We start from the raw sequence: 16,646 nt of genomic DNA on the forward strand, positions 1-16,646 counted from the left end.
CCGGGAGGGGAGGGGGGTTAACCAGTTTGCACAAATCCCTCAACCCCTCCCTTAGTAAAATCAGACAGGTTTGTCTTTCACTCAACAACATATACCAGGCTGAACCTGAACAGAGGGTTAGGAAGCCAGCACTGGGATTTGCTTTTGAAGTGGCCATGGACAAACTCGGGAAACAGGTTCCATGGACAAGTAACCCCTATTAACCCGGAGGGTTGTTAAAAATCATTTCATACACAATGCAGATGTTTCCACAGATGTTCATCAGCTGTTATTCTAGATAGTTTAAAAAAACCCAAGCTGAACAAACATCACAACCATTAAATATGTCTGTGCTTGGCCATGAACCACAGGTGGAGATTAGGGAATTGTTGCCATCCCTTTTGAATTAAAATAATTGTAATGCACAAGAAAAATGCGCAAAAGGAGGGTGAGTGTGGGGAGTGGGATGAAACTGAGCAAATGAAAACATAAGGCTAACATAGGGGAACAGAGGCCTAACAGTGAGGCCTATTAGATTGGAGTCATCTCTCAAGTGAGGTGGAGAAGACCTATCAGCTGGGACATTTAAAACAGAACTGGGGACAAAGCACTGAAGGATATTCTGATGGAATGATCCTACATTGCTTGCAGGGAAGAGCTAAATGATCCAGTGAGTCCCCTCTATCTCTTAATTTCTATGCTTAATGTATTTGATAGGCATAGACAGACCTGGAAAATTGTACCAGCAGTAGTAGTATCCTGGCCATAGGATCATAGAATATCAGGGGTGGAAGGGACCTCAGGAGGTCATCTAGTCCAACCCCCTGCTCAAAGCAGGACCAATCCCCAACTAAATCATCCCAGCCAGGGCTTTGTCAAGCCTGACCGTAAAAACCTCTACGAAGGAGATTCCACCACCTCCCCAGGTAACCCATTACAGTGCTTCACCACCCTCCTAGTGAAAAAGTTTTTCCTAATATCCAACCTAAACCTCCCCCACTGCAACTTGAGACCATTACTCCTTGTTCTGTCATCTGGTACCACTGAGAACAGTCTAGATCGATCCTCTTTGGAACCTCCTTTCAGGTAGTTGAAAGCAGCTATCAAATCCCCCCCTCTTTCTTCTCTTCTGCAGACTAACTAATCCCAGTTCCCTCAGCCTCTCCTCATAAGTCATGTGCTGCAGCCCCCTAATCATTTTAGTTGCCCTTGGCTGGACTCTTTCCAATTTTTCCACATCCTTCTTGTAGTGTGGGGCCCAAAACTGGACATAGTACTCCAGATGAGGCCTCACCAATGCCGAATAAAGGGGAACGATCACGTTCCTCGATCTGCTGGCAATGCCCCTACCTATACAGCTCAAAATGCCATTAGCCTTCTTGGCAACAAGGCCACATTGTTAGCTGTTGGATCCAAAATTTTACCCTATTTTTCTCTGAATAGATCTTTTCAGATAGAATACAGTGTTCTCTGCTGAGTTATAGGGATTGCTCTGAAGTCAAAATTGCAATTACTTTGAAATGACGTTTGGTTTGTAGTGACGTTATCATTGATGAAAGGTGGCAAATTGATACTTGAGAGACTGTAGTCTTCTGTTTTCCCTCTGCAGCAGCCCACACACAAGTGCAGTTCAAGCTTCCACAACACATCGCCCCTTACCAGCGTGACTGGCAGTTCAGCTGTGTGTCCAATCAATCCTTTGCTCCTCTGCCCATAAGCTGATTAATGACAAGGTATTGCAATGGCAGTTGTACTTTGGATACTTTTCTAGAGGGAGTTGGATTGAAACCCCGATCAATCACTACAGAGAGGCCACCAAATGCCCTCCAGAGATGAACAATTTCTGACCACTTGGGCTGGCTTTGAACTCACAACATAGAAGGCTTCGTTGCCCCTTACATAATCCCTGGGCCACCTAGTCCCTCTAGTCTAAATGCCACATGATTAATAAATAGTTATAATAAAAGCAAGTTAACTAATTAAGTTTAAACTGAACCACAAAAGAGATGAATGTGATCTCTAAGGGAAGTAATGAGAAGACACTGCTAGGAAAAAAAATGGACTGGAATAGTCCAATACATTCCATATGTTTAACTGTGTAATGTTCCTGCACTGATAAAAAAAAAAGAAGAAGAAGCTATTTTAGAGGCAGCCAAGATGCATTCCACAGTCACACAACATGAGTGTCCTAAGATGAGCACAGTGTAGCTCGGCTTTTTCTTTAAGCTAGAGTAAGCTGGAGCCAGGAAAAATAAATGTTTTCTACCCTTTGTTTTCAGTTCCTTGGTCTCATCCCTCCCTCTTCTGGCTCTAGTTAACAATTCTTCTCTCTTTCACTCCATTAGCTACATGTGGGCGAGATAAGGAGGAGAGGGTAGAAAAGTGATCAGCTGTCTAACGCTGGCAGCGTGGGGAAGGAGATGGCGAGAGGAAGATGAAATTGACAGGAATTTCACTAGAAATCCTGCAAAGAATCTATTGAATTAGCTCCTTATTCAGCCATGGGGAGGGCAATGGTATCATACTTGTATTTCATTGTTAAAGTTGCTTTCTTAACTATCCCAGTCAGATCTTAGCATGTTCATTTAAAAGCTGATAAAGGAAGGTGTGAGGACTAGCAATTAGATAAGGGGTCAGGGAGTCGACTGAGGACTGCTGGGCTCTGTTCTATGAATGATTAGCTCTGTGTCCTTGGCAAGTCATTTAACCTTTCCATGACTCAGTTTCTCTGTACAATGAAGACAATACTTACCTACCTCACAGGTGTGTCGGTTGGCTTACTGACTGTAAAGTGCTATGAGATCCTCAGGTGAAAGGTACTGAATAAGCACAACGTATTATTATCATGTCTATAAACGTGGAATTAAAAAAACCCTCTCACGGGTGATTTATGCATCATGTGGTTGTTTTGCTTACATCTGAGGGAACTTTCCTATCACATACTCTGTGCCAAATTGTACTTCTGGCCACTCCCACCCGGGGCCGACAAACATGCTTTGTTTGGAAAATGACTGAATGGTGCATCATTGCTTGAAAGGGCTGGCAGGCTATTGGCTTGTGGTGGTTCTGGGAAACCCACCAGGTTAATTAGCAGCTGCCATTTGGAGCAAGAGAGCCAGTGCTGCTTGCTCTAGAGATGAACAATCACCACAGGCACTATCGTTGCATCCTTAGACCCACCTCTGCTGTGAGTAACCTAGAGTGGGCCTGGCCCTAGTGCTGATGGGCAAGGGGCTGACTGTGCCTGGAGCATTTCTGTACCCCTGGAGCATCTCAAGCAAACTAGCAGGCCCTGTGCTGTGCAGGAGTGGTGAGACTGCTTTTGCCTCGCACCCTGGGATTCGCAAACAAATGAACCCAAAGTGGGCGGGGTGGCCCTTGGCATGGCTCCTTGGAGCTCACCAGGCACTCTGGGAAGAAGGTTAAGCCATTGAAAGGGATGGTGCAGCCCACACATTGCCCTGTACACTGGAGAGCTCAGAGAGGGGTTGTACCACTGTGTCCTGCCCACTGCATAAACCAGAGCCTACATGGCACAATCTGCTTTCTGGAATTTGGATTTGCCTTATCCAGAAATCAGGAGTATGACTGCTCACCTGGCCCTGCTAAACAGACAAAGCTGCTGCTGTTTTTGGAAGCTTATTTGAAATGTGCACACGTGTGGGGTGATATTTTTAAAATGTCTTGTTAGTTGTTCACATATCTCCAGCTGACAAACTCCCCTGCAGCTCAATTCCTGTATCGTTCACCTCTGGACACTGTACTTCGTTCCTCCATGGCAATATGATGCTGATGTTTTCAGCTGGAGCTGCTTAACCCCCCTAGGTCCTCCTGAAATTCACCAGCCAGATAAAACCATAAGGCTCCCCACAAAAAACATCTCCAATCAGCTGCATGAACAAGGCAAACTAACCCATCAGATTCTGAACCACATGTACATGTGAAGGAGAGAAAAGACCCACAGAAACAAGGATTGCATTATCTATGGACCCTGCTATTTTTTTTTTTTTTACTATGATCTATTCTCCCAACTTCAGATCAATAGAATCAGTTTTATAATGGGAAAGAAAATAAAGGAATATTATCCCAGCATCTTTCAATCTGAAGGGAAAATCTCAAAGCAATTTACATCGTGGGAGATGCTTCACCTGGCACTAAAATGAAGCCACCTCTGGAAGCTGCTTAGCAGTTTAAGACAGGAAGTGAAGACTCCAGTATCCAACCAAAACTGCAGGGAGAAATTGGGTGGCAGAACATAAATTGGCCAAGTAGGAATTTGGCCAGGAACTCTGAATTAATGCCCTGGTTCTTGTGACATATGCTGAGGTGTCCAGAATAACCACACATTATTCCTTAAGGCTGAAACTCACTCATGAGTCATCAGTCTTTGGGCAGGGAACTTCACAGAGGCAGAGCGATGAAATTCCCCTCCCCATCTGTGAAAAGGAATAATAGCAACAGCTCTACATCCCACAAGGATAACATGAGACTTCATTGATTTTTGTGTGCAAGGCACTTACAGGGTTACCATATTGCAATACTGGAAAAAGAGGACACTCCAAGGGGCCCAGGCCCCGCACCAACTCCGCCCTTCCCCACCCCTGCCCCAACTCCGCCCCTTCCCCGCCCCAACTCTGCCCTTCCCCACCCCTGCCCCAACTCCGCCCCTTCCCCGCCCCAACTCTGCCCCTTCCCCAAAGTCCCCGCCCCAACTCCGCCCCCTCCCCTGAGCACCCCGCCCCCCTGCTCCTACCCCTCCGCTGCTTCCCGCGAATCAAATGTTCACGGGAAGCCTGAAACAGGCAGGCAGCAAGTAAGCTGGGGCGGCGGGGGGGCGCGAGGAGGCGTGGGCCAGTCCGGTCCCCCCGGCCGAGCGGCTCCCTCCGGCAGCCGGCCCCGGCCAAGAGGCTCTGGCCCCGGCGGCTCGGGCCCAGCTCGGCTTGGGCCCTGGGGCGCTGGCCCTGGTTCCGGCCGAGCGGCTCCGGCCCGGCCCCGGCCCAGCACCCCCGGCGGCTCCGGCCCCGGCTCTAGCGACTCCAGCTCGGCTTGGGCCCTGGGGCTCCGGCCCGGCCCCGGCCCAGCACCCCCGGCGGCTCTGGCCCCGGCTCTAGCGACTCCAGCTCGGCTCGGGCCCCGGGGCACCGGCACCGACCAAGCAGCTCCGGCCCGGCCCCGGCCCTGGCCGAGCGGCACCGGCTGGTGGCCGAGCACCCCCAGCCCCGGTCCCAGCAGCTCCAGCCCGGCTTGGCTCGGGTCCCAGTTCCGGCCGAGCGGCTCCTGCCCAGCCCCGGCCCCGGCTGGCGGCCGAGCACCCCCGGCCCCAGCAGCTCCGGCTCTGGCCCCAGCGGCTCTAGCCCGGACCCAAGCCCCACGACCCCGGCCGGAGCTCCAGCCGGAGCGCGGCCCGATTCCTGGGGGAATCAGGCCCCGCTCTTGCTAAAGCCGGCCCTGATCGGGGGAGTTGTTAGTTTTGCTGCAGCCACTCCACTCGCACTCAGGGTCCCCCGAGCGTATTTTGCCCGAGTGCAAGTGGCTGCAGCAAAACTAACAACTCCCCCGATCTGCGGGGGCACAGAGGCGGCGGGCGGCATCCAAGCGCGCAGCTGTCTCCTCCCCGGGCTCCGGCTGCTGCTGTGCTGGGGAAGTTGCTTCGGCCCCGGCGCGCGGTGGAGAGCAGCGGGAGCCGGGAAAGTTGGAGCCCGGGGAGGAGGCGGTCCCCTTACCATGCCTCCCTATTTTCCCGGACATGTCCGGCTTTTTGGAAATTCCTCCTGGACGGGGATTTGAGGACCAAAAAGCCAGACATGTCCGGGAAAATCCAGACATATGGTAACCCTAGGCACTTAGAGATGCTGGCAAGGTATTATTATGAGATCGCAACTGAAAAATGTCACCTCCAGCAGCACAGAATCCCCTAGCACCTTGCTGGATCATTGGTTCGCTACTGACTCAGGGAAAACTCAGGACTAAAAAAAAATGCAGTAGTGCCTCAACCAAAGTTCAAAACTCAGTGTACTTGATAGAGAGCAAAATTCTGGTTTTAGGGTAGCAGCCCCAGGAATTTATGGGGGGTGGTTTCTGCATTTTCAGCAGGCAGGGCCCTAAAATATTAGTGCCACTGTACAAACATGCATCTCTGCAGGTCTTTGAGAGCCTGAAATGGAAGGAGTCTGAGACAGAGTGTAGTGAAGAGATGGAGATGGGGGAAAATTCACCCTCCCCTTTGCAGGACTTCAGCTATGGCAGGACAGGCTCAAGTCACACAGGAAAAATAACCAATTTCAGCTAATCCCAGCTTCATAACACAGTCAATAAAAGCCAGGTTAACCCAGTCTCCAACATCTTTATTATTTCATCTGGCTAGTCAAATGCAGATGAATTACTTGCTAGGACATGGTGGGAATGGATTGGTCTATTTCCTGTCTGTTTCATTTCTGGTGAGAATAACCACTGATAAAAACAAGGAAAAGTATGAAGGCTACAAGATTTCATCAGTGTCTTTTTTAAATTATATTCTATTATCGAAAGGCTCCACTTAACTCAACACAGATAGCCTTGGTCTTCAGAAAGGGGGTGGGTGGGATTGTTCACCATGTAAGCTGGCAGATATAGTGCTGAAATCTGAGATTCACATAACCTAGCTTTATTAATAGGAATAAATCTTAATCAAGACACAGAGTTATTAGGAAAGACATCAGAATGCCTTTATAAGCAGCAGGCCAGGGGGAGATGAAAATGAATGAACGAATTATAAATTGTAAAATTATATAATTTATAAATGTATCTTTTAACGAAAGTTTAATAATTTAATAATCAAATATTTAAATGTGTATGTACAAAGGGTGTGTGCTGAGGGGTACCAAGGGTTTAATAATAATATATGGAGATATACCTATCTCATAGAACTGGAAGGTACCAGGGACCTTGAAAGGTCATTGAATCCCCTGCCTTCACTAGCAGGACCAATTTTTTGCCCTGATCCCTAAATGGTCTCCTCAAGGATTGAGCTCACAACCCTGGCTTTAGCAGGCCAATGCTCAAACCACTGAGCTATCCCTCCCCCCAGGAACACACAAAAACATGAACACTTTAGCAAGACTGCAATCTAGAAAAAGCAACAAAGGCCAGAAAAGGCTACTGCAAACTGGGATCAAACAACAGCTGCAAAGTTATTTTAATAATCCCAAAGGAACAAAACAGTTGTGTTGCAGAGAAATTGCTTACAGAGAGAACAACAAGAGTCATATTTAGAAAAATAAACTTGGATGGAGGAGGCTGGATCTATGTATTCTTGTCTTCACTACCGTGCTAAACCGGCGCCGCTGTGATTGATGCAGAGGTGTCGAGTTAGTGCGTCAGGTGAAGATGTACTACGTCAACGGGAGCACGCTCTCCTGTCGACACCGCTTCACCGTGTCACCATGTCGACACCGCATTAAGTCGATGTAAGTTACATCGCTCAGAGGGCTGGTTTTTTCACATCCCTGAGCAACGTCACTTACATCGACTTAAACAGTAGTGTAGACAAGGCCTTATTAAGGTACTTATACAATAGTACCTGAGCACCGCACAATCTATATGTATTTATCTTTACAGCAGGAGGAAACTGCTATTATCCCAGTTTTACAGATGGGGAACTGATGCACAGAGACAATAAGTGACTTGCCCAAGTTTAGTTCCTTAACCACTGGACCATCCTGCTTCTGACTATTTCAGGAGAAGAGATGGGGCCAAAGAGCCTTCTGCTTCTAGTTCACTGTTCTGAATTCTACTTAATGGTGAGACATGGTTGATCAGAAGCTTACGTGAATTGAGGCAGTGGTCTCAGCCCATGGCTCCTGGACAGATGTCATAATGAAAGAAGGCACCTTTGTCAATGGATTCAGGAAGGCAGGGACTGAATGAGTCACAGAAACGTGGTCTGTTCTGGTCAGGGATGGGAGAAGAAATTTGCCCTGTGCTGCCCATGCTATTCCTGTTCTGAGAAAGGCTTTGATGCTGCCAGTCAAGCACTTTTCACCTTGGTGCCTTTCAGACCCAAACACTTCAAACTCTTGCCCTGCTCCTGCTACCCGTTCCCTGTGGGGCAACACTTACACCTGGCTGGTGCCACATTGAAGTCAAAGGGGCTCTGCACAGCCACAGTGGGAGGTTCGACTGCATGGCTTGGAGCCTGCAATACTATACCAATACTAATGCAGTGCAGCCACCTCTAGAACAGAGAGCAACAGCCAATGAGCACACACCAGTACGGGAGGAAGGGGAAATTTTGGCCAGGGACATTGGGTCAAATCCCTGCTCTGACCAAAACTTCCAAGGGAGAGTTTACATCAGAGTGATAGGCACTGTGTACATTCAATAACAATAACAGTGTCTACACGGTGCAGCCAGGCACAGTGAGTGGCTAGCATGGAACTCAATTTTTCAAGCACAAAAGCCTGAAGCGAGTCCATGGACAGAAAACCTGTGTGAGCAGCTTTGAGTTGGGCTTGTGGTACTCTTCTCCCTTGTCTGGTAGAGTAATGTCCACTAAAGCTCTGCAAAACAATGAACTTTCACTTCATCCATTGTCATCAGGAGGATTATGTTTTGTGATTTTGTTCACAAGCCTTTGCAGTTTGGGGGAAGGGTAAGTGTTGCAGGTTTGGGCAGAGAAGGCAGCCTGGGGCTGAAATTCCAGAAACAATTGGTCAGATATTTGCCCTTGGCAAAAACTTGCCAGGTTTGCACTTGAAAATCTTTTTGGGGAGGGAAAATGGGAGGTGGGGTGGGGTTGGGTGTTTGCCCTTTGTGTGGAAAACAAAACAAAATAAAATAGTGATGTTTGTGTTTTGTTGCATGTTTCAGGAATCCCAGCCTGATGCACAAAGCAGCAGCTGCTGCTGAAAGACTGGTGGAGGGGGGATTTTACAACTGTTGCAGCAATTGCAAGGCGCCTTATTTGCGCCGTGGCTTTTTAAACTGATTTTCAAACATGTAAAAGCCCCTGGACACAGATGGGTCTGTTTCATGATCACGCATGTGGGCAGTCTAATTCTCCTCTCATGTTGGTTTCCCAGCGCCATTTGCTTCAATGGAGTTATTCCTGCATTACACTGGTGTGAAAAGAGATGGAGACTGAGGTCCTTGTCTACATTACCATTTACTTTGGTCTAACTTACGTTGCTCAGGCGTGCGAATAAGCCACCCTCCTAAGCGACGTACGTTACACTGACCTAAGTGCCAGGAGAGCTTCTCTGCCGATATAGCTACTGCCACTCACAGAGGTGGTTTTATTATGCTGAGGGGAGAGAGCTCTCTTGTCAGCATAGAGTGTCTTCAGCAGACTCACTACAGTGGTGCAGCTGTAGTGCTTCTAGCGTAGACTAGCCCTGAGTTTATTAGCAAGAGCTCAGCAGACCTGACATGGGTGATGGCCTCGAGAACCTGAAAAGCCAGGGACCTGAATGCTTTACAAAGGAAGAACCTTTGTGGGGACAAGCTGCTGTTATCTAAAGAGAAGGAGACTGTTGTCAGTTGCTAGAAGAGGATCTGAATTAAATAGCTCTTATTCCTCCCAAGAGGAGGTTTCCATGGTCTAATTTTCTATAAAATACAGCCGGCCAGGTTTGGAATGAGATCTCTGCCCTACTCATATGCCTCTTCCAGCAACTGTTGAGATTCTTTACAAACAGCTGGGACTTTCTGGGTGGTTGCTTCTTCTCTACAATTCTGAGACTAAAGGAGCATCAAAAGACAGAGCCTAGAGCCTGAGTTATCTAGACACATACAATCCTAAATGTGGGGAAGCCCCAGCAGGGAGACAGCTCTGGGAATGAAATTGGAATTGTGCTTTTCTTCCCCCCACCCACATTTTCAGAGTTCATTTTAAATTACATTCAGCATTGAAAGTCTCCATGAGACTCTCCAGATGGGAGAGGACTTGATTCTCCAGGGTGCTGATCAATCTGGACCCAGTCCAGGGAAGCACTGAAGCACATGCTTATCTGTAAGCAGGTGAGTAGTCCCATAAAGTTAACCATGTGTTTAAGTGCTTTGCTGAGTCAGCACCAGAAAACAAAGCCTCTTGCAGGATTGAGTCCCAACACACCTGATGCATCTCCACACCTACCCCTGAACAAACAGAACTGTGACACTGCCTGGAGACCCATACATATCCATATATACATAATAACTAAGGGGTAAAACATGTCAGAGCCACACCACACCTCTTCTCCAGTGCAGAGTCAGAAGTCTGCAGCTGTGGTGCAGAACATTTGCAGCAATCACCCTGGATTGGAATGTTCATGCATAAAAGGTGCCACCTTGTTCTTTGAAATGTTCCAGTTTGTGGCATTTAGGCCCAGACCCAGTGGAACTCTGGGAAGTATCATGTCTCCTGGAGCTCCCAAGCACACACAGGGATCATGCCCACTGTGCCACCTCTAAAGGTGTGCAGCAGGCAGTTCACGGGCAGCCAGCTTTGCTGGCCAGTGAAGACAGACAGGTGTTTATGGTTTTACCTCCTTCCACTTGTTGTGGAGTCACTGATGCCCCAGGGGGTTAGCGAACAACCACAACTCCAGTGGAAGTCAGTGGGAGCTGCAGGTGCTCAGAATCTCTGAAAACCAGGCCCAAGTTATCTTGAAGTGGGCACCCCAAAAATGGGTGCATCCAAACTTAGGAGGATCTCAGGAAAATGTAGATGCCAAGGTTATTATTATGGGGATAATAATGCTTCCATCCTTCACAGGTGTACTGTGAGCATGTTGGTGAAGCGCATTCCAGATCCAAAGTGCTTTGTAAGTGAGAAGTATTTTGATGAGCTTAGAGCTGAGGGCTAGTCACAGGCCCCCTCTTGTGAAGAGCAGTCCTTACACTTTCTCAAGAGTGAGCGAGACTCAAAGGTTTTTGACCCACATGTCTTTGGAGAGTTTTAAACAGGGCAAGTGACATCACTGCCAGAGTCTAACATTCCTAAACAGCAGAGATTTGAAAATGATTTCAGGGCTGTGGAATTTAAAGCATGTTAGCAGTTAGCGGGAAAGCAGTGCTTGAGAAACTCAAGGAGAGCTACTCTGTGTGAGTGCAGCAGCTCCTCCAAGAAACCCAGGATTATTCCAGGACATACCTTTTTTTTATCTTCATGCATTATGTATTTCTCCTCAATGCTCTCGATTCTGTTGCCTGTCCACATGTCTGTCTCATTGATGTTTTTCTGAACGACAATTCTTTTTCCACCGTGTCTGCAGCTGGAGGTGGAAAAGGAAGGATGAAATTGAAAAATACACATGTATGTACATAGTCTATATAGGAAGCATTCGAACAGAGGTGGTCTCTATCTATACAGTGCCCCCGGACTTCTTGAAAGCTACTGATGATAACAGACTGATGGAGATTTCTGTCTCCTTGTGGAAATGACCGTCACTACATCTCAAACTCATTTTGGGGGCATGTTTAAATTTGGTTTAAACTTTGATCCAGCTAAATCATTTTCTGATGTGCCTTAAACCAGCCAGAGCATGTGTCTAAACTGTGAACCCTAGATTAGAATACAGTAAGAACAATGTGTTTGCAATGAACAACATTCATAGGTTAGAACATGGGTTAGTCCCATTCACAATGGCTGGTCAAACTGTGTTAGAGACCAGGTTAGTTTCAACATGGTTTTCAAACTGCATCTAAAGACCAGGGCAGAAGGAGTGTTTATAGTGAGATATTCCACAGTTAGGAGACACAAATATCAGCATTCTGCCACCAGTGAAACTCCACCAATTCTCTAAGAACTGCAAGTGATATTTCTGCAAACTGAGGCCTTCAGATTACCGGACACTCCGGAACTCGTGTGTGACAATCTATCCAAAGTATTTATACAGCCCTATTTATCACCACAACAATGATGTGGGATAGGGTATTTCTATAATCCTCATTTTATAGATGGGGAACTGAGGCACCAAGAAGCTAAGTGAACAGCCTAAGGTCATACAAGAAGTCTGTGGTGGAGCAGGGAACTAAACCAACATGTCCCCGGCTAGTGCAGCCTCCATAAGAAACTCTACTATACGCCCCATGAAACAGCTAAAGACAGAGAGTATGGGGTAATTAAATCAAATCACTAAAGTGTGATTTGCAAAACAGGAGATACACCTGCAGATCATTATAGTCATAGCTCATTAAAGATATCAGACACTTCCTGTATATTCTGAAATTCAGAACCCCACTTATTCAAACAGTGGGAAGTGAATGATGGCTTTTAATGTCCCTGCTTAGAAAAGCCAAGTAGGATAAGTAAGTGCAGAGAAAGGGACTGGAATGGGTGCATACTAAGACAACAGAGGAAAAAGAATTAGAGGTTCCATTCATAATAATAATAATGCATATTGAAAATTAATTCAATATGTTTGCATACATCCCAAAAAGGGCTAATGTCATTCTGGGGTGTATAAACAGGAGTGTTGTATATAACACATGGGAGGTAATTGTCCCTACTTGACACTGGTGAGGCCTCAGCTGGAGTGTTGTATCTAAGGCCTGGTCTACACTGGGGGGGGGGGGGGGTGTCGATTTAAGATACGCAACTTCAGGTACGGGAATACCGTAGCTGAAGTCGACATATCTTATTCCGACTTACCTCTCGTCCTCACGGTGCGGGATCGACGGCCGCGGCTCCCCCGTCGACTCCGCTACCGCCGCTCTCTCCGGTGGAGTTCCAGAGTCGACGGGGAGTGCATTCGGGGATTGATATATCGCGTCTTAACGAGACACGATATATCGATCCCTGATAAATCGATCGCTACCCGTCGATATGGCGGGTAGTCTGGACGTACCCCAATTCTGGGTGACATGCTTTAAGAAAGATGTGGACAAATTGGAAAGAGTCCAGAGGAGAGCAACAAAAAGTGATAAAGGCTTTGGAAAACCTGACCTATGAGAAAAGCTTAAAAAAACTGGGCATGTTTAGACTTGAGAAAAGCACATTAAGGGTGACCTGTTACAGACTTCAAATATGATAAGGACTGTTATAAAGAGGACAGTGAATCAATGTCTCCATGCCCACTGACGGTAGGAAAAGAAATAACGGGCTTAATCTGCAGCAAGGAAGATTTAGGTTAGATATTAGGAAAAGCTTTCTAACGGGTAGTTAAGCACTGGAATAGGCTTCCAAGGGAGGTTGTGGAAGCCTCATCTTTGCAGGTTTTTAAGAACAGGTTGGACAAACCTGTCAGGGATAGCTTAGGTTTATTTGGTTCTGCCTCAGTGCAGGGAGATGGACTAGATGACCTCTTGAGGTCTCTTCCAGTTCTACATTGCTATGATTCAATATTAGACAAATACAGAGTAGGGCGTGCTTCTTATTAGTTCTGAAGTTTCATCGCAGATGGCACTCTTCAGAGGGCTTGCTGGATCAGGGGACTGGTATCTGTGCCGGGCTAGGGATCTTTTCATTTCATGGTTGCCAGTTTAAATCCAGTTTAGGATGGAAGTGAATGGAAATTGTTACCATGTGATTGATGGCTGGGTAGTGAATTCAATTCAGATCCTAAAAGACAGGTGTCTACATCACAAAGTCAACACACATGACAGAAATCCGCCCCCTTGTTAGCAGTTTCAGCAGAGATGCCAAGGTTTGGATGACCAGGGAGTCTGAACTTCTGCCCTCAGTCTTAGAGGCCATTGCACCAGAATAGGGTTATAGAAGGTAAAACTTGTGCAAAATAAATGTGACCTGATTTTCAGAGGTGCAGCATACCCATAAACCCCATTGATTTGCTTAGGACAGGGGCTCTCAAACTTTTTTACTGGTGGACCCCTTTCACATAGCAAGCCTCTGAGTGCGACCCCCCTTATAAATTAAAAACATTTTTTTATATATTTAACACCATTATAAATGCTGGAGGCAAGCGGGGTTTGGGGTGGAGGTTGACAGCTCGCAACCCCCCATGTAATCACCTTGTGACCCCCTGAGGGGTTCTGACCCCCCCGTTTGAGAACCCCTGGCTTAGGAGTTGTGGGTGCTGCACTTGTGACAATCAGGCTCCCAATACATAAGATCTCCTCTGTAAGATGCACATTGGGGAAGAAGTGTTTTTGCCAGGAGATCACAAGACACGCTTTGGATCAATAAATCTGTACTAATATTGGTGTCTCCATCCAACACGGTCTGATATGAAGGTGCCTTGTGTGGCTTCCTACAAGTAACAATTCCCCCATAAGGCTGCATAAGGCAGGAGCTCAAAGGAAACAAGTCAAATCACAGCTAGACTTGGAGTGAACAATGACCGCGCATTGGGACTCCAGCTACAGTAGTGAGAGAGAGAAGGAGAGGAAATGAGACAACAGCAGGAAATGAGGGAGGGTGGGGTGTGTGTCATTTCCCACAGGAATCCTCCTACAGCTTCTGCTGAGGAGAGATAAGACTGCCTCAGAGGCCAGCAGAGGTAGACGCCACTCTGCAATTGTATTTAAATTGATAACATCAGGGACTGAATAGCTCGGGGAGTTGGGACTGGGGTTATGCCCAGCCTTTTGCTTCCAGGTTACTGATTCTAATTTGGACTAGGTTGGCAGTAATGCCCCAGAGTTACTCACACACAGTGCCTGCTGTTGGTGGTATGTCAGCAAACTAAAACACAGGGAAATGTTGTACTTTGAGTGTGAAGTCTCGCAATCCCATCCTAGATGCAGGGCTCGGAGGAGATTGCTGGTGAGCTAGTGTGACTTCCATCAGGATGCCTGATACATGACCCTGTAGTATTCCCTCTCTAGTCTTACCTAAGCCCTTGCTAAACACCTTCAGTGATGGTGCCTTGAATACCTCCCAGGGAAGCGTAGTGCAATACCTATCTGCTCTGACAAAGGTCTGCAAATTCCCAGCTGTTGTTTTATTCCTGGAGGGACACTGTGTCTGTTGGCCAAATGCTAAACCAATTACCAGGCTACCCTTCACGTTCTCAGGTGGGTGCACACAGGACTGCTGCTGATGCTTGAATCTTGGGACCCTGATGGCTGCTGTCCCAAGTAATCCCACAGGTAATTTCCCTTTGGTAGCGGCTGCACTAAAATGGCCTTGTCTGGGAGATTCTCCTTGCAGACTGTCCACGTCCGCTGGCCTGTCACCAGACATGTCCTTGAAAAAGAGCTGAAACTGCAGCCAGCGTTACAAACATTTTCCATTGCTGCTTTTCAAATGACAGCAGAAAAAAGGAGCTACACAGCACATTTCTCTCCTTATTCCCACATCTGCTTTTATCTTTGAGGTGGAAAACCTGACTCCAGCCTTCTCACTGCAGAAAAGGGTTAAAGTGCAACTGGAGTTGTTACGTTTGGCCCCTGTATTTCCCTTTGGTGCTCACCAGGGGAAGCACTCCCCATTCAGATCTGAGCCCAGGCGTCTCCCCGTGGACTACTTAGCTAATATCTCAACAGGAACAAAGGAAACGTCTATTTGTCTACAGAATCCTCATGAAGCATCTCGTGTTTAACTCGCTTAGTTTCTGTTTGCTGGATTCTGACCTGCCAGCTTTCTTCTGCCTCTGCAAACTCTCATGCTGTCTCCAGGTCTTTATCAAACAAATGTTCACAGCAAGATACTGTGCAGTATTGTATAATATACAGGTTGATGTGGGTGGATGATGACTCAAAGTGCACTGAAGAAGATGGCTCCTGAGATTCAGGTTAGACACATGGAACTCCTATGTGAAACTGAACCTAAATCTTTGAAACATTTGTCCATCAATGATCCCTGAAGGAATAGAAAGGGGGTCTTTTCTCTGTGATTGCTGGATTTCTACACTTAAAAAGAATACACTTTTCCTTCAAATCTGCCTTGCTGGTCACTCTCAAAAATCTGCCATTCCCTTGTCAACCAACCATATATTTTGCATCCAAGGTTTCACAGGAAAAAAACTCCAGCTAAGTCAAAGGGGCATTGTCAGGTTAAAGAGAATCTGGTCCAATTCTGTTACACTAAGATGACCTAACACTGTTCTGACAGTAAAAGAGGCCATAAAATGGGTGTAATTTACAGCCTGAGCAGTTTAAAATGGCCTTACTGTAACTGAGACCAAAACATCTATTAAACAAGCACACATCCTTAGCTCTGTTACTAATAACCCAGTAGACTACTGCAGCCGAATTCATTTTCAAAATCCAATTGATTTTTTTGCTCTTTGTGCTGTTATTTTTTGCACCTCTGTTTCTCGGCTGAAACAATGCAAATCAATTGAATTAGTTGCACTTTTGTTGCAGCACTAAGAACCTGCTGGAGATCAGACCCAATGATCATGATGATCCCTTTTGGCCCAAAAATCTATGAATCTTGTGCTTTTGGGTTGCACACTCTGCAGGGGAATGGTTATTTGTTTTTAAAGCAGCTGTTTCCATTGGAATTTAAAGACTTGTGAACTTCTCTGTTGGTCATAGGTATTTGTAGAAGTTTATTTGTACAAAACCTAAATTTGGAGTAAAATGTGAATTGTGAGTGACCTTCAAGGCAACTATCATGTCTGCCTTAATTAAAGAAAACAAGATGGAAGATTCTTGCTCCATATTGTAATATTCTTTCTCATGGAAGTGGTAAGGGGGTTATATGGCCTTCCCCTTACGGATCAGGAAACCAGTTTGGTTTCATAGTAACCATCTGCTGTTTGGTGATCTGCATAAAATGAGTTGTTTGATCTCAGAACAGT

The 16,646-nt window shown here is 46.6% G+C and overlaps 1 protein-coding gene across 1 annotated transcript in view; it reads right to left on the reverse strand.

Moving 5' to 3' along the window:
• The window catches only part of LOC112119274 (vascular endothelial growth factor receptor kdr-like), a 179,295-nt gene that overhangs the window by 64,110 nt on the left and 98,539 nt on the right, over positions 1 to 16,646 (reverse strand). The window contains exon 11 of the mRNA XM_026652934.1: positions 11,090 to 11,210. Within this exon, the coding sequence (XP_026508719.1) occupies positions 11,090 to 11,210 (121 nt within the window). The remainder of the gene's footprint in view (positions 1 to 11,089; positions 11,211 to 16,646) is intronic.

Source organism: Terrapene carolina, unplaced genomic scaffold (genome assembly GCF_002925995.2).
Source record: "Terrapene carolina triunguis isolate 2854851 unplaced genomic scaffold, T_m_triunguis-2.0 Scaffold131, whole genome shotgun sequence".
In the NCBI taxonomy this organism is placed as follows: Eukaryota; Metazoa; Chordata; order Testudines; family Emydidae; genus Terrapene; species Terrapene triunguis.